A 25,253-nucleotide genomic window follows, 5' to 3' on the forward strand; every position below is an offset into this window, starting at 1 on the left:
AAATGATTAAAATGGGAGAGTGTTTTAAATAGGTTTCTGAAGAGATCTTGGAGCATTCTGTTGCTTCCCCTGTGTTAATTATTTTATGCAGGATAATTGCTGTTTGCATATGGCTGATAAATAACAAAGCATTTCTTTGTGAGCCCCAAAATTTTAGCATGGTATTTGAGAACCCAGTCTTGTGTTTGTTTTACTGTCTCTTGCTGAGCAATGCTGCAGATGACATTTCACTCAGGCACTTGTGCAGCCCAGCTACTGCAAAGTTTGGTCAGCAATGGCTCCTCCGAGTGGTTTTCTATAAATGCAGCTTGTCTTGGATCTTGTTTGTTATTTATGCACAAAGGCAAATTAACTGTAGCCAGATCCTTCTTGTCAAAGTTGTCCCAGTACAGCTGAAAAAAGGTACTGCCTGCAAGGGCACTTTCAGCTTTAGCCAGTTCCTGTTCTTATTGGGGTTAATCTGCGCTGGGACACGGATGTACTTCAGCTGTGGGTTTATCTTAGTGGGGGAAAAATTGTTTCAGAGCTGGCAAGTGGAGACCAGTGGCTAGTGATGTCTCAGTTGAAGCTGTGTGTTTGTAGCTTTTATGTGAGTGAGCAACTGGAGTAAAGCTCTGAGCACTTATTGTCAGGCTGTCCTAATGACTCAGATGGGAATGCCTCCTCCTCCTCGTTACTTGAGAGCCACTGGAGTTACAGAGACATCTTTAGCACCATTGTGTTCACAGAATCAGTAAGGTGGGAAAAGACCTCTGAGACCATCCAGTCCTACTGTCCACCTAACACCAACATGGCCCTCTAACCCATCTTCCTTAGTACCACATCTCCACAGTTCCTGAACACCTCCAGGGATGGTGACTACACCACATCCCAGGGCAGCCTGTGCCAATGCCTCACCACACCTTCTGAGAATAAATTTCTCCAAATATCAACCTGCTCCTCACTGAGCATCTCAGATCTTGCAAGCAGTAGTAGTTACGATACATCTGCTAGTGTATTTACATCGGCCAGATGGAATATACTTGATGCTGGGGCTTTAGGTGATAGCATTGAGCCCTTTGGTGAAACCTGGTCTGTATCCCACCAGTTTGACACGTTCTACATCAATACTGGGACTTGATGAACCATACACATCTTCTCAGGCTTCACCGCCATGCTGCCTGCTGGTGATCGTGTCGTCAGTCTCCCCAAGAAGCTCTAAGTAAACAACCCTGTCTGGGATCAACAGATCATCTTTGTGGCATTTCTCGTCATCTAAACAGTAATTCATTAAACATTTAACAATTTTCTTTGCTGTGTAGATGAAAAAAAAGAGAGTTGGCACCTTCTTTTAAAGATTCTGTCTTTTGTATTGTTTGGTGGTTTTTGTTTTCTTCTGGAGTTTTTCTGTTTGGTTGGTTGGTTTTTGTTTTTTGTTTTGAAGGAAATCAAGTTGATAAACTGAAAGAAAACCATGTTATTACAGAAGCTTGAGTGCTTCTGAGAACGTTTAAAACAAGGATGACTAGAAATGACCTTTCCATCCTGGAGCGAACTTTGAGTGTGTTCTCCCTTTGGCATTTCTAATGATAGACTTTCCATCTGGTCTTTGCTTAAAAGCTAAGATGCAGCTTGAGTTTTTTCGCATTAAAACTGTGCATACTCTAAAATTAATCCTCTTGATCATTTCACTTCAGGGAGGGAATGAAGAAAGACTGGGAATATTTGCTTATTTTTAGCAACTCCATTCAGGCCTTCTAGCAGCAGATTCCTATTGTCTGAAATGAAGTCATTTTTGTTTTGGGGGAACCCTGGATTCTCCTCTGCTTAGATTTGGAGTGATTATTCCTCTTGTAGGAGAATTTAAGAGAAATTGCAGAGATGGTTGGTGCCCTGCTGGGGTGCATGGAATAGGTCAGTGGCGGGGATTTGTGGTCCTGTTATCACCTCTGGTAGTGCTGTCATTTCTAGCAGGCAGATTCCTCAGTTCCAGTTTCTCCTTTCTGGAGGTTAAGACAATTGTTGTTGCTCTGGATGTTCTCCCTTCCTCCTTCTTTCTCCCAGCTTTTACTGCTGAGCATGACATTATTAGGTATGGGACATCCCTTTGGTCAGTCTGGGTCAGTGTCCTGGCTGTGTCTCTTCCAGCTCATCATGCATCCCCAGCTCCTCTCTGGCAGGGCAGCGTGAGAATCATAGTATTATTAAGGTTGGAAAAGACCACTAAGATAATCAGTTTCAGTCGTCAGCCCGTCACCACCATGCCCATTAAGTCGTGTCCCTGAAGAAGCAGAAAGGCCTCTGGCTCTGTGCAAGCGCCGCTCTGCAACAACTGAAACGTTGCTGTCTTATCAGTAGTATTCTCATCAAAAATCCAAAGCATGGGATCATATGAGCTGGCATGGAGAAAATCAACTCTATTCCAGTCCAAACCACAACACCCATACTGATTCTCCACAGCTGAATGTACAAGAGTGAAATCCCAGTAAATGAATGCTTTGAGGAAGAACTGGGGATCTCCAGGGATGGACCAGTGCAGCCATTCAGCCTCGTTTCAGCAGAGGCTTTGGGGAAAGTACATAAACTGATCGTTTTGCCTAGCAAAGCATTTCAACAAGTGCCCAATTTGATACATGCTTTGTAAGGCCCCATGGGATGTCCCATTTAAGCCTGCAATCGAACCTAGGTGCGTAACTGAGTCTGTACTGCATGTTAGCATGTGCAAGTGGAAGATTTCTCTGAGTCACGTGTAGGAACTTCAGACACCACATTTGTTCTTTCCATGCTCTGTAACTGGTTATTACTAAATGTGTTCTCTTTCTTTTTTTTTTTTTCTTTTTCTTTTTTTGCCCTCCTTCACCCTTCTATTCAACAAAGTTCCTCAAAAATACACGTAATTGGGAGATTACTGGTGAGACATCCATTCCTCAAGTGTTGTTCCGGTGGGAACAGCAGAAAGGAAGCCTATTAGCAAAGCCATTTTCCTACCAGAACTTTATAGGGAATGTGTGCAGAAAGCATGTTTTGTGAGATTCAGGAGGAGCAGAGGTTGTTTGGGGATCTTGGCAGAGAGATGCTGTGCTGAGGGGGTTTGGTGTTTTGCTGCAGGTACTTTGGTGACCAGAACTATTAAAACAATTGGAGGGAGAAAGGATGTTGCAAATAATGGAAGAGAACAATTCTGGCACATGTAGCTTCCTTTCCTTAAAGCTGCTTTCCCCTTGAGGTAATATATCTTGCATCTTATGGGAAGGAAATCTTACAGTATAAAAGGAAGTCTGAACTGTTTACTCATTATTTTTGAAGCCTAGAAGTGTATTTCTTTTATGAAGAGATAATATAGGTCCTGTTCCTCTATTTTAGGGAAGCTTTTTGTTTAAGAATCTCCAGAAATAGAACTATGGGGATAGTTTCTTTAACATAATATTTGCATGTGACTTATGTTAATATTTCTGGAAGCCTGGGGGATGTAGGCTCAGCAAAGTGGAGGTGTTCAGAGGACAAAACAACCCGGTTTGGTGCTGTTAGCACGTACTGCTTGGCACATGGCACTGGAGGGCAGCTACGAGTTCATGGGGATGTCTTATTGCACAAAACTGTCTTATAATACCCTCTGTGTCGTGCTGAAATGCAGGGTCTGTACAGAAGTTTGCAACCTTTTCTCCCCTCTTCAGTGCTCTTCTGTCTTCCCATTCTCCTCAATTAAAATATAGGCATGGAGAGAAAAAGCGGTGGTGATTTCCTGTGACTAGCACAAATGGTGAAGTGCAGATAGCTGCAGTGGGCATATCTGAGGAGAGATATTTTGTGCAAACCCCAGAGGAAAAGCAGCAAGCAAAAAAAAGGGGAAAAAACGAAGCTGTACAAATGCAACTGACTGCGTCACCCAGAATCCTTCAGAAGAATTTCTGCATTTTCTGCAGAGTACATAATTGAAGGAGAATTTTTGATAAAGACTAAATTGTGTACGGGCATGAAAAATTCAGCAGGGAATTTAAGCCATTTCCAAACCACATGAAACATTAAACATTTCACTCAAGAATAGCTTGAAGATGGCATGCATCATCCCAAGCTTTAAGCAGTCATCTGATTTTTTTCTCTTGCAACTGTTAAATATATAGTAAAGGGGAGCCAAAGTAGATTTTATCTTCCTTCTCCTGATAAGTGCAGAACTATTGCTTTGGAAATTTTGCTGGCTGGCCTCACGCACACCTTAGTTTTCCCATCTTGGCCAGGTGATCTTAGCTGCAACATTTCCAAAAGCTCGGGTAGATATCAGTGCTGAGATCGCAGCTTGCTGTTCTGTGCTGGTGCTCACATCCAGCCTCGGGCTCTCATGTGATGGCTCTCAAAGCAGCCATCTAAATCCACCGGAATTAAAGATTTTAATCAAGAGAGATGCTAATCACCATGACATGACGTGATATATATGTGACCTGATGAGGGTTTAGAGTAAATCCATTAGTTTCTTGCAAACAGGGAGCACTGTTTATTACACACTCTTCAACAGCCACATCTAAACTTTGTCTAGATGTGGTATTGGATTTTAAAGCCTTGTTATGTCAGTGTTTTCAAATTCATAATAGGTCTGTTCTGTAAATTAATATTGGCTGATTTCAGATCATTCTTACGTTGTTTTTGATTACTTCACTTTTTTTTTTTTACAGACCCAGTACCTAAATGTTCTATTTTCTCATTAAATAAGGTATTCTTCACTTGGGTGTCTTTCATCAAAGAAACCCAACTATGAGTATCTAATTCCTCTAGGGCAGAGCTTTTGAAAGAACTACATGAAACTGTAAGGCAGTCACTTTGGATGACTCTTCTCTTGCTCCCTGAGCACACATTCAAACAGTATATCCATTTTAATTGTTTTCTTAGATGTTATTAATTCTGGAGTGGGCATTTGGAATGAAGATCAGTCACCAATCTGAAAAAGAATGGATTTGTGCCTTCCTGCAGTAAGATTGGGATAGAAAGAAAATCATGAGAAGTTCCTAACCTAACTCAATTTAATTCTTTGTCCAGAATTGTCCAAGTTGCAGCTTTGAGGGAAAACTGAACCTCAGAGTGGAGATTCCAGAAGTCCAGCCTTGAAGCTTGAGCAGTATGTTACTACAGTTTATCTTTTTTTTTCCCCACAACGTTTTCTACAAGAATACAATCTCTGGCCTTTCCAAGAAAACCACAATCTGTGCAGAAGATTTTAATTTTCTTCCACATTTTTCTCTTTAACGACATCCACAAATATTTCAGTAATTCATTTTCTGTAGCCTTGGTTATAGATAAAAGTTTTAACTCAAGCTGAAATTAATCTCGCCCAGGTGTCCCTCCACCAGATAATGGACCCTGCTTTTGGTGTGGTGTGTTGCACTGCACGGGCCCCTTTTTGGTTTCTGCTGTTTCCCTGGGCTGCTGCCAGACCCTAGGACTTGTTGTCTGGAAGGGAGGCACCTTACGCTCAGCACAGTCACAGCAAAACTGCTTGTGGAATTGACTGCTTTCTCAGAATGGTCAGAAGTTCAAATAACTACAATATCATGATCGTCTTTGTAGGGAGTGTAAGATGAGAGATGTGTTTTCCCCAAAACCAGTACAGGTACTTACAAAGAGTAGAGTGGGTTAAGGGGATACTTGGATTTTGTGGGCTATAGAAAACATAAACATCATTACTTAAAAAGTCAGCTCAGCAAGTTGTTTCCTAACTAGGGGTCTCTGTGCTGCCAGGAGACCAATGTAAGGGAAGCTCAGTTACTTTGCTGAATTATGCAAATTTTAAAGTAAAAAGTTTTAAAGTAAATTTTAAAGCATTTCTGCTTAGAATATGATGATAACTGCACAGGTAAATGTGTTTAATAATGAGGTACTGGTTAATGTTCACTGGTCAGGAAAGCTTGTGGGTCAGTCTTGTAGGGTGAAGTTCACCTCAAAGAAGAGAGCCTGTACCATATTTTCCCTTCTGCTTTCTATGCTACTCAAAAGCGCTGTAGAGAAGATGTAGAGCATCTCCTGATACCTCCATTATTTTTTGTTTTGTCATAATCCCATTTCTCTTCTATGATCTTGCTAGATGTGTCATGTTTACAGCACATAGGAGCAAAAGGAACCAAACTTCATCCACAAAGACCACTGCCACCATATGTAAATATATAAGTGAACCTGTCTGTATTTATATAGAAATACAAATCTATATTTAGATATAGAGATTTTGAGCATTAGTTACTTGGAAAGAAGAAAACAGAGAAGAATGCTGTTTGTCCAGCATTTGATTTTATCTCGAGTAATTTTCAAGGATTAAGGATGTAATTTTATATTCAAGCATTATACTTGGTGAACGAGAAAGAAAACTACAGCATGAAGAAAATCTAGATAGCTTTTCTGCTTCCCAATAGCATTGACTAATTTCAACAGAAGAAAGAAAGCAAGCCCGTGCTGTTCATATTGCTGGAAACAGTGACATATCTGACAAAGACACGTGTTCTGCTTTAGCCTGGAAGTGTGGGTTTCTAAGAGCTACGTACGGAGGGGAGGAACTGCAGGAGCCAGTTTGGAAATCAGCTTACATTTTCTTGTCCAGTTAATCTATGAGAGCTGTATGTTCATTTTTCCACTGGGTGGTTCTGTTCCAATCTACCAAGGCAGCCAGCAGACTCGAGAAGAGGATGCCTTGCAGGAACGTGGACCCCACCATGGAGCGAGATGCTCCAGCTGCAGCAAGGGTTTTGTTGTCTCTCTCCATTGCATGCTGGGCTGGCAGGATGGATCCAGGTCTTCCAGATGTTGTGCAGCACGGGCCACTGCTGGCTTTGACATTCAAGCCAAGGCAGCAACATGTTGTGTTTCCTCTGACTGTTCAGATTTCAATTTACCCTCAAAGTGGGAAAACAACAAACACCGAAACAAAAACAATTAGAAGCAAAGATAAGTCTGAGATTGCTTAAAAACTGTTAGCTGTAACTTCCGAAGCTGGAGGAAGTCCTTTGGCAGGCAGGAGCTCTGGGAGGTCGTTTTCCTGATCTGTGCAGTGTTTTGTATGTCATCACTTGACGCAGGGAGGGCTTGGTTGGTGACAAGAAAGGGTGCTGTCCCCATCTTCCTTAGCTGCTTCTTCTGGGAGAAAGCTATGATGACCTATGGTGCTTTGTGACAAAAACCAAAATTTGTTTTAGTTGTACCGTGCCACAACAGGCAGAGAGAAAGTGATCTACATCAAGTGATGTAACTCATTTGTAGGACTCCTTCACAACAGCCTCCTTTAGTAAATAAAAGCCTGTGTCAACTCTCGTCAGGAGCTCTTAGCGATGAACAAATGAGTTTAACACCATAATCTAATAAACAAACAGATAACCATTTTCGGTTTTGTTCTGAGTAGTAGCACACTTCTCTTGCTGAGCTGCTTCATGGTGTTTTTGTTCTTTGGAAGCAGAGGATGTGTGTAGGAATGCAGTGTGATTCTCTTCTGAGGACGGGGTTTGCTCTTCTGACTTAAATGTCCTGATTTCCAGCATATTTCCAGTTGTTTGTGTTGAAATCTTTCCATCTCAGCAGGCTGTTTTCTGTCATTTTTAAAAATCATTTGGAGCTATTTTTGCCCCTGTTTATTTGACCTGAGCAGCTGCAGCTCAAAGTGGGGTCTCATCATACTAATTGCTGCAGAGACCAAGTCAAACTCTGTTTCCTAATGCACTTGGTGGAGGGAAGGCAGAGGAAGGCTATGCATGCTCATGGCACAGTGAGGTTGATGTGTCTAAAATCCTGAATCTGTAGCAAAGTCTGATGCTTAATCTTTCTCCATTAATCCTATGGCTATACTTCTTCCATCTATTAGCATTTTCATTGAATCATAGAATTGTTAAGGTTGGAAAATCCACAAAGATCAAGTCCAACCTCAGTCTATCCCCATCATGCCCACTAACTGTGTCCCTCAGTGCCACATCTCCCAGGTTCTTCATCTCCAGGGGCAGTGGAGATGCCCTCCCTGGGCAGTCTGTGCAAGTGCCTCACCACTCTTTTGGAGAAGAATTTTTTCCTAATATCCAGCCTGGTATCAGTCCAAAATTGAGCACAGTACTCCAGGTGCCATGGGCTGTTTCTTGCAGTGACTTGGTAAGCTTCAGCAAAGGATGGGTCTGTTTTCCTTGGAGCTGGTCTCTGATGCTAGGAGACTTCCACACAGATAGCAGTGTGGAACCCAGTATCTGCTGGGTTTTAACAATGTCTGAGTGGGAGCAGAATGGTTCATTTGCATGGGCTTCGGAAGATGTGGGGTTGAGGTGAGCAAAATCTCTCTATTGCGGAACGGTTGGCATGAGACATTAGTTAAAATGCTTCATCACCACAATCATCCAGAAAAAACGAGTAGAAGAACCAAAATGCAGCCTTGTATAGATGTTAGATGTTTCTGATACTTAGTGCTGCATGCTGTAAGATCACTGTGTGTAGGATGTGGATGGAGGAATGCTAACTAGCTTTTTCCCAACTCCGTGGGCACTGGGAGCATAGAGGCTGTGGGCCATCAATCGCATTTTGCTGGGCAGGGTTCATGGACCAGCCAAGGAAAAGCACAACCACATCAAATAAATGATGTTTTCACAATGGGCATCCAGCGTGGCGAAGCGGCTGAGGTTTTGCATAAGTTGGGGAACTGAGCCCTCGTTTCCTATTTGTGAACTAATTACCACCTTTGTGGGTATTTGTGAGGGAGGTCAATGAGTTCTAACGTGAACCAGAGAACGGGGGGATTTTCCCCACCGGTGACCTGAGCAGGGATGAAAGGGCAACATACAGAACACTAAAAACAGCACTTGAGCACCTGTTCATGCTAAATGAAGTTGCTTGATGAAAGGTGAATGGTTTGAAGGTTTGCTGTAGCATTCCAGCTCCATTCCTTGTATTGGCCATGTTAAGCTGAAACCTTCCAGGCAGTGCCCAGGGCTGCAACTCTGGTCCCATTGGAGGATGTGATGCTGATAAACCCTAGTTACCTCTGAGACGTGGAAAAAACAGCTTTGGAGCTGCTGTCCCCACTCAGATCCAAACATCAGCATGGCCGTGTTTGGATCTCCATGCTGGCATTTGTCCATGCGCTCCTCTGTCCCCACCTGCAAGCTCTGGTGACTTTTTCTGGCTCCGGTGCGGCTGGAAGAAATCCAGAGCGATTCCAGCAGAGCTATTTTGGTTCTGAGTTCGTAGGAGGAATTGTACCTGGAGGTTTTGAGTTAATCGCACGGTCATTTTTCCTCTGTATATTTAAACACAGAAGTTAATTAACATTTGAAAGTTTCACAGGCTGCTTCTTTTCATTATCTCAGCAAGCTGTAGCAAAGGACTGCGTGACAGGAGGCTGATAGCCGCACTGAGGTGGTGCAGATGAGAGGAGTGCCGGGGATTTTTGGTTCTGGCTCATCCCGAGGGTTGGGCAGTTGGTGATGGGATGGAGGTTGAGGTGAGGAACGTGAGCCGCTGCGGTACACATAGCTGACGGACTTACCGTGTAGTAAACAAAATTAGCAGATGATTGTTGGTGTGTGTTTTTTGTTTTTTGTTTTTTTTTTTTTTATTTAAAGAGAATATTTTAAGCAGGACTGCGATTCATAGCCCTGAACTGTAGGGGACTAATGTTCCTGTTCTCCAGCTGGGAGAAACTAATTCAACATCTTGTGTTGTAAACACTCACTCATTTTAACTGATTACACCTCCAATGTTCCTCAAATCACTAAAATTACTAATTGCTATTCCTTACACATCAGAGAGTGAATCCTGAATAATTAACCCCAAATAAAATTAGATGAATTGGCCCTTTTAATTAGAATCCCTGCTGCTGTTTGTTCTGAGCTTCCTTTTCTTACCGTTAAGAGACTTTTAGAATGATTAAAACTGTTTAAGACTTAAACAGCCAGTGACCTTTTAATACAATATAAATCCATAAAAGCAATATTTCAGCTTGCAGGTGGTGAAGTAAATTTTTAGTGCAACTACGTGACAGATTCAGTATTCGTTTTTTAATGCTGAGAGCAAGATTAGCTGGTGGGGGGTGTTTTTCTCTTCTTTTTTCCCCCCTTGCTTATTAATACAGCAGCTGATTAACAGAAGTAGTTCAAGGGATAGAATTAGTGATGGGTAAGAAAGTGGTAGTTTGAAACAGAGCTTTGGATTGGCTTCATTTTAAGGATGGCCCATGAATGTGCTGTTTGTACAGGTCAGTTGTGTAGCTGGTGTGTCATGGCTTGGTCTGCACTGACGTGATATCAGTGACCACCCATGACATGATCTCACAAAGGAACTGCTGGCACAAAGCATCATTTTAACTGTGATAAAGGTGTTACAGGAGAACTGTCATTATGGGCAATGTAACGAGTGAGAGGATGCAAAGTAGGTTGCATGTTCATACCTGAGAGTCACCAGCCTGCATTTAACTCTTGAGCAGTGTCACTTTTGCAAGATGAAATTTTAAGGAGCACTTTGAGATGTCAGTACGCTGCAGGATTTTACAGTGGTTGTTGTGGGTGTGGGGAGGAATTCCAGGTGAGCTCAGTCAAAGGGATTTCAGCCCAGTGCTAGATGAATTAGGTTCTAAGTGTAAATGTTAATCATTTTACCATGGATCACCCACAGATTGCTACCGTTGGTTTTCTGCAGTAGAAGTTAAATACTTGACCAGGCAATGGAAAATGACTGTGTCTGCTCAGTGCTTTCCAGAAGGCAGTCTTTGGATCAGAAGAGAAACACGTCAGTGGGGGCTGCTCCATCGTTGTTTGTGCTCTGCTCTCTGACTCCAGGAGAGAGCTTGGTTTTTCAGGTGATTCAAACCAATTCTGAACTGTCCTCAGAGTCAGCAGTGATGATAAAGGGTTGTTTTCGTTTGGAGGAAGAAAAATGAAAACCATCTGGGCAGTCTTCTTCAGATGTCAGAGATCTGAGAGCACCAGTGTGAGCTCTGTTTTGTTGGTTGATAGATGTCATTAAGTTATTGTTTCAGTGAAAAATATGATGTTTTGCTATTTTGTGTTTCCGAGGGTTTTCCCCCCAATCAGTCTCTTCTTACTGAACATGTGAGATCATCTTCGTGTCTAGAAGTTTCAGAGCTGCAAATCTTGATGTCTAAACAACTGTGTCAGTCAATGGGGGAAGCAATTATTGTGCTGCAATATATTTGCTGACTGGCAGATGCGTCTCCCTGAAAACAAAGACTTAAGGCAGTGATGTCTGACAAAAACACACTCACAAAACCCCGTGTGCTGAGGCACTGAGAGGTTTGCCTTTGAGTGAGAAAGGTGTTTGCTGCATCGCACAGGGTGTTTTTCTCAGCTGGCACAGATACCCAGAGGGCATCAGGGAGACAGCAATAAAAGTCTATGAGTTTCCGTTCAGCCATGTGCTCACATAGTCTCTATTAAAGCTTTGAACAAATATTTTGTTCTATATTGTGATGGTGAAATTTTCCACGCAGACCAGCAGAGAGCCCCTTGCTCAGGGACCCACATGGTGGGTGCTGAAAGGGCTTGAGGATAGAAAGCAGTGATGCTCTGTGGGGACATAGGCTGTCAGGGGGAGATCTTATCCCTCTCCAACTCCCTGACAGGAGGTTGTGGCGAGGTGGGGGGTCAGGCTTTTCTCCCAGGTAACAGCGATAGAATGAAAGGGATTGGCCTCAAGTTGTGCCAGGGGAGGTTCAGGTTGGATATTAGGGAAAATTTCTTCTGCGAAAGAGTGGTGGTGAACTGGCATAGGCTGCCCGGGGAGGTGGTGGGGTCACTGACCCTGGAGGTGTACAAGAACCATGGAGATGTGGCACTGAGGGACGTGGGCAGTGGGCAGTATTGGTGGTAGGTAGATAGTTGACCTAGGTGATCCGTGAGGTCTTTTCCAACCATAATGATTCTAGAGTTCTGTAACACCACTGAGATGGAGCATGAGCTTTCTTTACAATTTTTCCTCCTTTCCTTCCTGAAATGAAGACCTGTTTCTTCCACATCATCTAACACTGCGCTGTTCAGGACACAAGTTTTATGGTCTTTGGATGCTTCTTTCTCTGCCTGAGGGAGATTCACAGTGATGCCAATAATAATACAGTAACAGCTTTCCCTCTTCAGTTGGAGAGAAGTTTCTCTTTGACTTCAGTGAGTCCTATGGCTGCGTGTGGGAAAGAAGGGAGTGCAGTGGCAGGATAAATAACTGAAGCTGTGAGGGAGAAAAGTCCGTCTGTTCACAGAGGACCAGGAAAAGGCCAAACATCTGCAAGGTCCCCCCAGTTCATCACACATCTGCTTTCTACTCCCAAGCCTGAAACCTTCCCGGACGCCTTTTAGGGGAGCAGAGCCAGCCACAGGGCTGGGGTGCGGACAGCCAGCTGCCTCCTGCTCCAAGGAAAGAGTTGTCTTCCAAGCTCTGAAAAAGGGCTCTTCTCTTTGTTTCTGTCCTTTTGCTCTTTTTCTGAAAGATCTTGCCAATATTTTTTCCTTTGGGAGGAACAGCCCGTCCAAAGGGGCAAAATGATATTTGTTTTGAATTTGTTACAGCAGTTGTTGTTTTCCCTCTCAGCCTTCTGTTTACGCACAAACCCTGCCCTTTCCCCTGTCTCATCCCCTTCGCCCCCTTCTCTACCTAGAGGGAATCTCTACCTATTTTGCTTTAGGATACTGAAGGGTTGTAATGAAGGAGCGTAGCTTGGCAGGGCTTGGCAGGAAGATGAGTCTTTGGCTTTGGAGCTGGGGCTAACAGATGAAACATCATCTAAAGTGTCTTCTAGGGGAAGTGCACATCCGCTGGAGTTGAATTTGTTTGCAAAATCACATTAGTTTGCTGAAGGTTCATTTTCAAAGCAAAGGAAAAAAGTTTACTGAGCGTTCCAGCATCGCAGCATTTTTAGCATGAAACACTGAAGATAATCATTTCAAAATATTTATTCCTTTGTTTTTGCTCCGTATTGTATTTCATATGATTTGAAATAAAAGGCTGGATTAATTATAGAGCAAAAAGGAGATACTGCAGATGTCATTGTGCTTTTTTTTTTTCTTTTTTTGTAAATCGGTCTTGAACTCTATAATTTCACAAGCCAGTAGGTTTCATAGGGTTTTGTGTATTGGAGCAACATGGTTGTCTTAAATTAGTTTTCAATGTGTTGTTTTCAAACTGTCTTGGTGCATCTGTATTTAGGACAGTACTTTCTTAGGGATGCCAACGTTTTTGGTGTGGGTTGTTGTTCTTGCCATGCTCACTTAAAACTGGGAAGAAATTGATTTCCTGGGAAATAAGATCCCTGAAAGTTCTAGAGGGGGTTGGTGCCTTTTTGAGAGTTCATGCATTCGGGAGGTTTGAAATAGAACTGAAAAGCTTTCCAGGGCTGCAACCCGTCCTGCTTCCCATAGCAAAGAGCTGGAAGGTGCTGCTGATGCCCATGCCCTGTGAAGCTCAGCCCCACACATCCAACAACTCTTTTTGTCAGCCCTATCCAGAGCAGGGGGTTGGAACTGCTGCTTGGTTACTGGGAATGGTTCTGGGGATCCAACGGGAGGCAGGAAAATGCTGCATCAGGATGTGGAGGGTCAACAGGAAGCTGGTGTTTCCTCACAGAAAGGGTTAAAACCCTCCAAAAGCCACAACACCAAGACACATGAAATACCACATTTTGATTCACTTACCTTAAACTTCTATTGCAAATGTGCACAGGAGAACCTGCCGTAAACATCTCTGCTTGAAACATAAAGCTTTATGAGAAGGAATAAAAATATACCAAAGTGGTCCAAATTAGGAGTAGCTGCCTCGCCATGAGCCAAATCCAATGGTAATGGCAAGCTCCATCTTTGGGAGGTGCTTTCAGAGCCTGATGCCCTGCTCCCCATGCTGCTCTGAGGCTCTCAAGGAGAAGTCTTTCCTGGCTTCACAGTGTGCTGCTTTGTATTTGCATCTGCACTTTCAGAAGTTTAAGACAAAGCGAATTTATAGTGGAAATATTTTATACATCGGTCCCATGTGAAAGGCCTCCTCGGGGTTGAAAGAGATGGGTGCTTCTGAGTTTGCAGCTGGCCCACCACTTACTTGGCTCTTGTCACTGAGAAGAGCCTGTGAATTTCCCAGCAGTTTGTTATGTGAAGCTACGAGGTCCCTATAGGAAAGGGAAACGCAAAGAGCGTGGCTGCCTGCCAGCAGCAGAGATGCAGGAGGCGAGCTGAAGAACTTCATTTTTAAGCTGGCAAAACAAAAAGGTCTCTCAGGCTCCATGACAGAAAAGAGGACATTGGCTCTCATGGCTCCAGCTGCTGTTAAACTAGTTGGAACTGTGCTTGGCTCTCCATGGCCAGCCCTCTGAGTGTCCTCTCCAGCAGGGAGTCCTTGCTTGCAGTCAGCATCTGGTAGTCTTAATGACCAAAAGTGCTGGTGTCAGAGGAGGGGAGTGAATTGGGTGGGATCCATTGCAGGATGGATCCTCCGAAGGACTCCACTGGATGTGGGGTATTCTTCGGTCCAAGTTCTTCAGCCACCTGCAGCAGCTTTAAATGAGATGTGAGCTTTGGTGTGTGGAGCTGCATGCTACTGCCTTCAGGAGATATGGCAAGTCACCTGTGGTTCTGCTGGGTTCTGAGAACCACTAAGTAATCTGCAAACATTACTGAGCCATCAGAGCCATCTCCTGCAGCAGTGAGGGTAGTGAGAGAGCTGTAGGTAGTGGTCAAGCGATGTGTTAACTGCCATAGAGGCAGAGCTGTGAGTATTGCACGCGCTCCTTCAGAGTCCAGGCACCAAGGACCTGGTCCATCCCCATTGCCCTTCTCTATGTACCAGCTTTCCCTCTGGGCAGTAGAAAGATGCTCTGAAATGATGTGGGAAAATGCTGGTGCTCTGTGATAAGCCTAAGTCCTCTTGATTCTCTCTCCTAGGAGACTTCCTTCCTCCACCTCCGCCTCCTGTTGATGACCTCGGGAATATCACATCACAAGGTGCCTTTCCCCCCCCGCCCCCTCTGGATGACGTTGCTTTCAACGTGCAGGTAAGAAGACAAGTATTTTATTGGGAGTGCAGAACTGATTCAGAAGGGTTGTTCAGAAGGAAATAAGCCTGTGGTAATAAAACAAGGTGGCAAAGTGCTGTGGTTTGAAACGACATGTCAGGAACAACCAAGTCAGCATTATCAAGTTCTGTTTCCCAAGTAGGGAATATTTCCATTCAAAACTTACTGGGCTATTAAAGGATTTTTCCCATCCGGCTTGAATTAGAAAACTAATTGCATTCTGCCCTTGTGATAGTAGATGGGAGTGAAACCTTCCCAGAATGAATTGTTTTTTGGAAGGACCATCTCCTTCCACTGACTGTGGAGAGACTTTAGGGCAGTAATCTGATCCTAAAAGTGCTTTGTTTAGATGCCTAAAATTAAGTGAAGCAAATAATCCCTGGCTCAGAGTACAGTGATGTCATTGGGACCCTGCTTTTGCTGGGTTGGATCTTCTAGATTGGCCTTGTGGATGAAAGCAAAACTTCTAAGATGTGATGGCGTGTGCTGTGTGGATGGGAAGGCTTGGACACCTCTGTGCAGACATCACAGGCTCGCCTGGCGTGCTGGTCCTGCTGTGCTAGGTCAGGAAAGCTGTGTTGAGACCACAGAGACGGGTGGTCAGGGTGATCCAGGAGCAAGGAGTTGAGATCTTGTCACTGGTGACCAGAAGAGTTTAATTTGTTAGCTGAGCAAAAAGAAGGCTATGGCTGCCAACCTCAAATATGTCTGGGGAACGAACACTGAGGAGGGAGGAGATCTATTTCACCTCTTGATGGAGGTGAGCCTGAGCGCAGGCAAGTGAACAGACACTGAACAGGGTCCAAGAGGCCGGACTTTGTTCCTGACACTGCAGAGTTGATCCATCCATACTATGCCTCTGTAGAAAGAAAGCATGAGCTTCCTGTGATCTCTTGCCTGTAGCAAGGTTCAGATGCTACCACAGCTTCCAAGCGTGTTCCTGCAATGGGTTCAGCATTGGAAGCATCCTTGGAGAAAGAAGGGGTTAAAGGCAATTATGATCCCCACTGCCAGGAAGGGCTGTGACCATCGGGATGTGAGCCATGTGAGAAGCATGGCTTTTGCCAGCCTTGGGGGAATGAAGCAATTCCCCAGCAAGTATTGCCATGTCTCTATCTCTCCAAGTCCTCGGGGAGCCAGGCGCTGGGAAGTGGCCCTGCTGCCTCCCTGCTTCCCCAGGGCCTGCCACAGCCTGGGGGATTTTCAGAAAGGAAACCTAGCCACGTTCATCAAGAGAGGCACATGTCTGCTGATCCTTGTGCCTCATTCATCGGGCCGAAGATGTGCCTGAGCTGCACAGGGCTCTCATTGGAACTGGCATGTTGGTAGAACCAGCAGCTGGGCTGGCTCTGCCTGCTGAGCTCATGTAATTGCTATTTGTCACACCCTTTCTCTGTGACTTTGGGAAGCTGGAGCTGGAGCAGTGTTAGCAGCACTGAGTTTGGCAGGCATTTGGTTAGAGCTGGATTCTTGTGCAGGATGGCCTGGTCAGTGGAAAGCAGGGCCTGGAGGTGCATCCCCGCATGCCACCACTTCCCAGAGTACTCTGCACAGCTAACACAGAGCCCCATCCTTCATCTGTGCTCACTCATCTTCTTTTTCCTTTTCCTTTTCTTTCAATCCTCAGTGAAAGAGATTGGGAGCGTAAGTCAGTGCAAATCAGGATCTCCTACTGCAGGATCAGGTCCTTATCCTAAGAAGGGATGCTAGGGAGTTGGGGAGTAAAAGGGCAAATAATAGAAGCACAGAATCATTATGGTTGGAAAAAACTCTAAGATCACCAAATCTAACCCATCCCCACCATGCCCACTGACCTCATCCCCCAGTGCCACATCTCCACTGTTTTTGAACACCTCCAGGGATGGTGACTCCCCCACCTCCCTGGGCAGCCTGTGCCAGTGCATCACCACTCTTTCTGAGAAAAATGTCTTCCTAATATCCAACCTGTGAAAACTGAGGGAGATGTCTGATGCCTGTGAGTACTGAACATGCCTGCAGAAGTTGCCCAGCTGATGGGACAGGGTGAATGGTGGCCATTCTTGCTGGGCTTCCAGCCTTCAGATGCTCCCTCAAGACAGCTCAGCACAAAGGCAGCGCTCTCATGCATGTGTGCTGGACTGGGCTCCAACAAACTGAATCTAGTTCTGCTCTCTGCCATCAAACCCCATCATCTCTGGGCCGCATTTTCTCTCTGTTGAATGCATGTGCCAGAGCCTCTGATCCAATGGCTAGGAGCAGGTCTAATGAGTTTGCCCCCATGGCTCAGTGTGAGATCTCCAAACATGCTACAGAGCTGGAAATGTGTCAGCCTTCCTACAACAGGACATCGTCTGGATGGCAGAAGGTTTCATTCCGATGAGAGTATATGAAAAATGTACACTGTGGCTCCAGATAAAACTTCTTACACCATGTGTTGAGGGCAGCAGCAGATATATGGTCAGTTTATTATCATTTCATGCACTGCTGTCTGACAGCTGAAAGCTGCACAGATTATTGCAGTTTAAGTTGTAGCTTGTGGAGCAGCAGTTAAAATAATAATGCCCAGTTTTTGTAGGGCTGTTTATCTCTAGGTCTGTGTTTGGATGGTGGAGCTGGCTGCTTAGGATTGGATCCAAAAAGGTACTTTAGTATCTGACTTTCCCTCTAGGTACCTGCACTGAGGTCTGAGCCACGAAATTCTTTTGCAATAGATCTGGCCTTTTCCTGTAATTTCTGCTTGTTCATCCAGATGCATCACGTTCCGACTGGCAGCAGGGCCAGGGAGAAAAAGGGGAAGGAAATTTCAACTCTTTTCCTATTAACTGTAATGCTTCAGGAAAAAGAAAAAAAAAAAAGTTTAGTTTAAAAAGCAGCATGCTGTAGCTGGGGTCAGCTGTGTTGGGAAGTTCCCCTTCGGCCAAAGGCAGTGGTGATGGCAGGGGCTTGTTCCGAGGGCGCGGCGATGGTGTGTTTGACAAATAAGGACATAGCAGAGAGGCTTTTGCCACGTTGGCTTGTGCTCAGTTTAAAAGAAAAAAAAAAATTCTGGACGGGAAGAAAAATGAAATCACTGTTTGTCAAAGGGAAATAGATAGATGTGGGAGGCAAGGAGATTTCTTTCTTCTTTTTGCCTTCTGCTCTCTAAAAAGGCACTCTGAGCAGGCTGGGGAAAGCACAGACGTGAGCAGCTCGCACAAGCACCCAGATCTGCTCAGAGCGGGACCTTTGCTAAAAGCAGTGGCTCTTTGGGATGGGACCTGCACATGGTGATGTGAGCAGCTGGTTCCTACCCTGCCTCCCCCTGAAGACCTCAGGCTGAGCCCAGCAGTGGGGGCTGCAGCTCCCTGTGAACCTCTGCTGGAACCCCCTAGCCATCCTCACCCTCAGGTCCCACTCCTGGAGCAGCCACAGCTTTTGCAGCTAATTACCCCCAGGTGCCGTGTCTGCAGCACAGATCTGATGTTCATTTGGGACCTTAGTTGAAACCCAAGTAGAGATTGTGCTCAGCTCAGAGATTGCATCTCCCCCGACAGCCCCTGGCTGTTATCAGCATGTGTTTTATTGATGGGCCACAAAGCCCTTCACAAAAGAAGCGCTGGTTTGTGCCTGATAAGGAAGCTGAAGCAGGGAAAGTGATGTGCCTGGGTCACCAGGCTGACCAGCACGGGCTGAGAATAGTGCCTCAATCCCATGTCCTGAGCAATTGTTGCCTGCCTCCCTGAGCAAGCGCTGCTGCTGCCTTTTCCAGGAAAACATTTTGGTGTTTTCAGTTTGGAGCATCTATTTTGAGAAGGCACTGGGGAAGGGAAGAGCGTGGGGTGCTGCCTGGGATCTCCCATCTCCTGCTCTGCTGGGCTTTGCCTGCGGCAGGGCTCACTTGAAATCGCCTTCCTCTGAATGCTTGGAGAAGCCAAAAAGACCAAAGAGAGCAGAAAGTGTGTTCAGCCTCCCTCTAGTGCTAGATTTTGTTAATCATCAGGTTTATGGGCCTGGGCTTAGGTGCTTGCTAGCAACGAGCATCCGCGCTGCTGACAGCTGCTGTGCTCCTGCAAGGAGCGAGTGCTCTTGGAGCCCTGCAGATTGAGCCTCACTCTGTGTGCACAGCTTTCAGTTGCAGAGCTTGTGTCTGCAGGTTTCTGTGGCTCCTGAACTGATTTATTAAAATCCATGTGATAAGCAACTGCCTTTTATCTAAATTGAAGCCGTGTCCAACGGTATAAGTAAATTACCTGGTGATGTTAGCCCTCTTATTCAAACCTTGGCTTTTCAAGAATGCTTTTGATCTGTCTCCCTCCTCCTGCCATCCTCGTGTGTTTGAGGCACAGCAATGGGCTGCGTTCTGATCTGGGCTCAAGCAAATCACATGTGTATTCCCTGCATGGCTGAGTGCTCACAGGCTCCCTGCAGGCTGGTGTGTGTTTGTTCACTTATGGAGCTCTCTGGGCACGAAGGTAGGAAAATCAGCAATACGGCATCTGTATATGCTGAGGAATATCTGGGTATCTCATATACGTGCATATACAGATACACAGTAAGTATAAGAAATGCAGAATGAGCAGGGATGTAGAGCAGGCCTACATGTTACGGGGGAACAAGCACGCACATTTTATCCCCGCTGCTTTTTTATCCCTGTCTGCGGGTAGCGTGACCGGTAAATGCAGGATCACAAGCGCAGAGGAACACTGAGCATGTCTTTCAGTCTCCTCTTGATGCGGCCCATCTTATACGCATGTTTGTTTTACAATGCCAAACCACATTCTATTTTAAATCTGTAATGAACCTCTGTTCCCATCTATGTAACTTTCCAATCCATACTCTTTTCAGAATAGACAAAGATGGTTATTATAAACCACAAATTTTACAGAAAGAGTAAACTGGAAAAGTTTTAATTGTGCAGTGTAAGCCTGCCATTCATCTTTCTGCCTGGCTATTAATATCTTGGCAGTGTTACGGTGCAAAACAGCCTTTAATAGCTAAAACTCTCAGCAAGGACTACAAAGGAAGCAAGAATCCAAACAGTTAACCGGTCTCATTATTTTCATCATGGTTATACTGCGTTATTTGATGTATTTGTTCTGGTATTGTTTCATGTAGTAGCCGTGGACACTCGGAAGAGGGGCTGTGCTGGGCTGCGAGATGCTTCCAGAGGAGGAACAGAAGTGGCTTTTGGTCATGTGCCATACGGTGGGTGATGAGGTGTGGGAGCAGAAGAAAGCAGCAGCTAATACAGAGCACATGTAAATAAGAGCACAGGCCCATCTAAAAGGTTGTAATAGGAAACAGGTCGGAGGGATTGCTGATTGGGGTTCAGAGATCATGGAATCACAGAATTGTTGCACAGAGGTTAATCTGTGAGCTGGGTCATCCTCTCGTGGGCAACAGAGGCTTGAATGGGGTGAGTAAAGTGGGAGATGCAGGATGCAGAACAAAGCAGTAATTTTGTCCTCTCAGTCTGCAACAAACAATAGGGAGCAAAACCATCACTGCATCCAAGGTAGAATGGACAGATGGAAAGAGAATAAACAGATGGAAAACAGGTAATGAAAAAGTGAGAAGTCTCCCATCATAGCAAATGAGCTAAGAGATAGTAGAGTGGGAGCTAACATGATCAGTATTGAAGACTTTTACATTCTTCTCATTTCTGAGTTGTATTCAAATCGTCTGTTGGATTAAGAGGTCCTAGGAAGGATCTTTCGTAGGATCGCTTGCTCTTGTGTCAAATCCTGGTAGGCTGTGTTGCATTAGGGAACTGTGATGCAGCAGCGAGACTAAGACAAACAAACTGTCAGTAGCAGAAGGAATTCTAAAAACTGCAGCAGAGACAAATTATTTTGCTTTTTCTGTGAAGCTGGCTGGGGCTGGAAGATGTGGTTTGAGAAGACGAAGCCTTTCCATGGAATATGACTGTAGCGGTAGGCTGCGGTGTGACACAGCAGGCAGAAGTCAGATTCCCACCTTGATTTTGATGCCTTAAGTACTACAGTACTGTGTGGCAATGAAATAAGCTTTTGTCAGCCAAGCTGAAAAGAAATGTACATGTACTCATTGTCTGTCTAAATTTGGTTTTGCAGCTCTGGATAATTTAAAGAATAACACCAACTTCACTGTTTTAGATCTCCGCCTGTCTTTAAGCATTGTGAGTGTATCGAACCTCCAGGAATGGAAGTGGCTCAAATGCAGGTTCTTGTCTGTATTTTTTTGTTTCGATCACTTAAAAACACCAAAGCTTTTGCTGCCATGACAGGTGGTTTCGGTGTCAGAAAGGGTTGTCTCTGCAAACAGTGTGCAGCACAGTGCCTGAGCAAGTGGAGAGGTGGTAGAAATAGCAGCAGAAAGTGTTTTTGCAGCCAGAGCTGAAGGAATTTGTTCCAGGATAGAAAGGCAGGCATGGCTTTGAATGTTTGTTGCTATTACATTCCACCTTTGCAGGACCATTCCCCACAGTTGTAATTTTCCGTTCTGATTAGCTGATGAAATTCTGATGAAAATGCAGGATGTCGATTAGCCTTAATGGGCAAAAAACAGGTAAGAAAGAGCATCTGGAAAACATCACATAATGTTTTTAGGGCTTTGTTTTCAGTTGTGTGAGAAGTAAAGTAGGAATGTTTGGGAAAGCTGTCGCAGCTCCAAGCATTGCTCAAGCCAGCCAGCGACAGCTCTGTCAGAGGTACTGCACAAGCATCTCCTGTTCAGCAGTGCCAGTCCACAGCTCCGTCCCTCTCTATCTCCTTGTTTCCGCATCTCTATTTTGCCATGGAAACAGCCTCCTGTCTCGTCACATCCCAGGTCTGGCCTTCATCCTCAGCTCTGATACTCTGCTTATTCCTGACCTGCTCTCCCCACACCTGGCTCTGCAAATTCACCCCTTTCAGCCCTGCAGAACCCCTCGGTGTTTTCCCCGCAGATGTCACTGCTGAGGGCCGTGCAGATGTTTGGTGTCGCCACTTCCCAGAGCCGATGGCATGACTGCCCACCATAGGTGCTGATGCTGGGTGAGGCTCCTATGGAAATTTAGGCTCAGAATATGCTTTCTGCACTGAAACAAATCCCGTTTGGCTTCTGTGGCTGTATTTGCTCCAAGGAGCAGTAGAGTTCATAGAATCATAGAATGGCTTGCATTGGAAGGGACCTCAAAGATCGTCTAGTTCCAGCCCCATGGCTGTGGGCAGGGTTGCCAACTGCTAGACCAAGCAAAAAAGATATGTGTAATGTATACACATTATGTGTACACATATGTATATGTACATAAGATGTACATAAGATATGTGTATATGTATACACATAATGTGTAGTGGGGACATCACAGTTCCTGACGCACAGCTGCTTTCAGGCATGAGTTCTTAAAGTCAACCAACAACTTTCAGTCACTTATCTGCATATGGGCAATATTGAGGCAAACCTTGGAGCTCGTTGGAAGGATCTGCGTGCTGGGAATTCTCCTTGCAAGGTTTCATGGTGGTCTTAGAGCAGTGCAGATTTGATTGTGCAGATTTTGTGTCACTCAGATGCTGTTTCTTCACCTGCGGTTTTTATGCTTATCTGAGGCTGCCCCAAATGAGTGCATCAAGGCTGAGTCCAGGCTTTCCTCTGCTCAGCTTGGACGTATAGTAGATTTTTAACTTGACTCTGTTCTAAGCAAGCCAAACCTGAGCCATCCACTTTCATGTAGTTTTATACATCCATTTTCCTGACACCTTGCCAGGCTCTATGGGAGATTCTCAAATCCTTGCAAACTTTTTGGCATGTACCCCTTCCTGTTACAGCAAAACAAGCAAACAAATTCCAAAATATGCTGTATCTTTAACTTCTGTGCTTGGAGCTTATTCAGACTGAGAAAACTAAATGGCCAATTTTATTTTATTTTATTTTATTTTTAGCAGTGATTTCTCATAGCTTCACAGCCCTCATTCAGGAATGCATTCCCAAATTCAGAGAAGCTTGACTGTGTGCTTAAACTTCATTAAAGTTGATAGAACTTCAGCACATGTGTAAAATTAACCATAAGCTTATGTTTTATACAGACTTCTTGCAGGTGACACTAGCAGCTGCATATGGGTTTTCAACATGTGATTAAATTCCAAAAGGAGTTTTTAAAAACAGTTTTAGTCAACCTTAATTTTCTGAAATTGGTAGCTTTAACAAAACCTATCTTTTTTGATTAAAATTGCCTGAGACGTGTCCCTTTTTAAAAGCTCTTCATTTAACTGTCACAATATACAGATTTGTGTGGGATAGAGTTTGTTCATGTAAATTTAATTTCCAGTTAAAGTGGTACAAACACAAAGTGATTTCAGCAGACATTTGGGAACTCCATGGTGCCTTTGCTTTCATCTCCACAGATCTGGGGCCAGGCAGAGCCATAAGCTGCTTCACCCCATCATCCACAGAGACCAAAGGCACCCACCAACATCAGGAGAGGGAGAAATCTTAAAAGTTGGTTCTAGTATTTAGAATCATCGTAGAATTATTTGAGTTGGAAGAGAGCTTTAAAGGCCATCTGGCCCAACTCCCTGCACTGAACAGGGACACCCACACTCCATCAGATGCTTTGAGCCCCATCCAGCCTGACCTTGGGTGTCTCCAGGGATAGGGCATCCACCACCTCTCTGGGCAACCTGTGCTAGCACCTCATCACCTTTATTGTAAAAAACTTCTTCTCTCCAATCTAAATCTCTCCTCTTTTAGTTTGAAACCACTTCCCCTTGTCCTATCAGTTTAATTACTTGTGCTATTAGACATAAGTGAATATTTCTGTTATTTGTAAACAGAATCTCTCTGGCTTCAGCTTGCTGGTTGTGGCATGTTTTCCTATTTTGCTGGATTGGACAGACCTGCAGTATCTGACATTTTCATTCTGGGAAGCTGTTTAGGTAAAGCTATTGAGCTGCTCAGTCTCCTTTATAAATGAAACCAAGTGAGCTCTGTACGTGTCTCACTGTCAGCTGTTTCTGCTTTTCTGGGGAGTCTCTTGAGTTTTTAAAACACTTCCTCCCAACCTGGACACAATATTTCAGTGTCAGACTCAACAAAAGTGTTGAAAGAAGAGAAATCACCGGTCGTCAACTCTGCACATCTCTTGCTCCAATAGTGCAACAGCACTGGGAAGGAGAGAGCTGGAGCTGGGCATTTCTCCCCACCGGGTACAACTCCCTCTGGAGGGTAAGCTCCCTGGCACATCTCTGGGCACATTATTTCAGCCATGGGACTTGTAAAACTGATTCTTGGAGGTGGATCTTCCACATGTGGCTTCTATTCGGAAAGCCTTTAGTGGAAAAGCATCCAAGATAAATCTTGTCAAAAATACGTGTCCCTTTTCTTGCCTCTCGCTGTCTTCAACCCGTTCTTATTTGACAATGCCGTTCAGTTAAAAGCTTTGGAGAAGAGCTTAGGGGCTGATACAATCAGTATCAATGAAAAGGAAACAAAATGGAGTGTAAAAAGTGCTCTGCTCCAGGGGAACGTGGCAAGAGAGCATCCTCACCTCCTCTCGCGGCTGCTGGGCTTCCTCTGGCAGTGCCTTGGACACCAGATGTGTGCATGTAGGCGTGCGTAATTCATGGCTTGTCAGACACGTCCTGTGCACTTGGAGGCATCCTCCTCTTCTCTGTTCTCTCTTCTCTTGTGCCAGAAATGGAAAGAGGAAGATTATAGCTTGGCCAGGATGTGGAGGTAAAGGGATTCTCTACTCATGGCCATTGCCATTGGATCTTTCATGAATGTAACTTCCATGGAGGAGGAGTGAATAGAAAGGCCTTCCTTTATTGCAGCGGACACTTAATGAGCTATTTGGTTTCTGTAATCGATTAAACTTTGTATTGGGTAATTGGTTATGGTTCCCATTGCAGGCAGATGGTGAAATATCCGATACCTCCTCAGCTCTCAGTTTTTCTGGAAGCAGTGATACTCTGTGGGGAACATCAGCTCTGCTTGATGGCTAATTAGACATTAATTCGTGATGATATTGGAGCAGATTTTAAGTTGGCGGGAGAGTGGGCAAAGAAATGGGAAACTTTTAAGTCACCATGATTATCAATAACGAGTCCTAATGTAATTGTATTAGTTAAAGGGAAAAGTATATATTCCCTGCTGCTGTAAAGTTGGTTGCAGTCACTGAAAGTCATGCTGAGTCAAGAGGATTTTATGGCCAGCTCCTCTTGCCCTGTGAGCAGAGAAGTAGTGCTGTCCAGCAGAAGGCATAAAGAAAAAGTTGATATATTCCACATGATATCGTATATTCTGCAGACGAACAAGAGTTTCACTAATTCAATTTAATTCCCAAGGACGAGTG

At 44.6% G+C, this 25,253-nt stretch overlaps 1 protein-coding gene across 2 annotated transcripts in view; it reads left to right on the top strand.

Annotated features, from left to right (window-relative positions):
• LOC122183869 (LIM domain containing preferred translocation partner in lipoma) overlaps window positions 1-25,253 on the top strand; it is a 303,475-nt gene that overhangs the window by 116,443 nt on the left and 161,779 nt on the right. For both annotated transcript variants that reach the window (XM_042878277.1, XM_042878278.1), the window contains one exon: window positions 14,856-14,965. In XM_042878277.1, coding sequence (XP_042734211.1) covers window positions 14,856-14,965 — 110 coding nt within the window. The remainder of the gene's footprint in view (window positions 1-14,855; window positions 14,966-25,253) is intronic.

Source organism: Lagopus leucura, unplaced genomic scaffold (genome assembly GCF_019238085.1).
Source record: "Lagopus leucura isolate 7727_CA_CO unplaced genomic scaffold, USGS_WTPT01 Super-Scaffold_100021, whole genome shotgun sequence".
In the NCBI taxonomy this organism is placed as follows: Eukaryota; Metazoa; Chordata; class Aves; order Galliformes; family Phasianidae; genus Lagopus; species Lagopus leucura.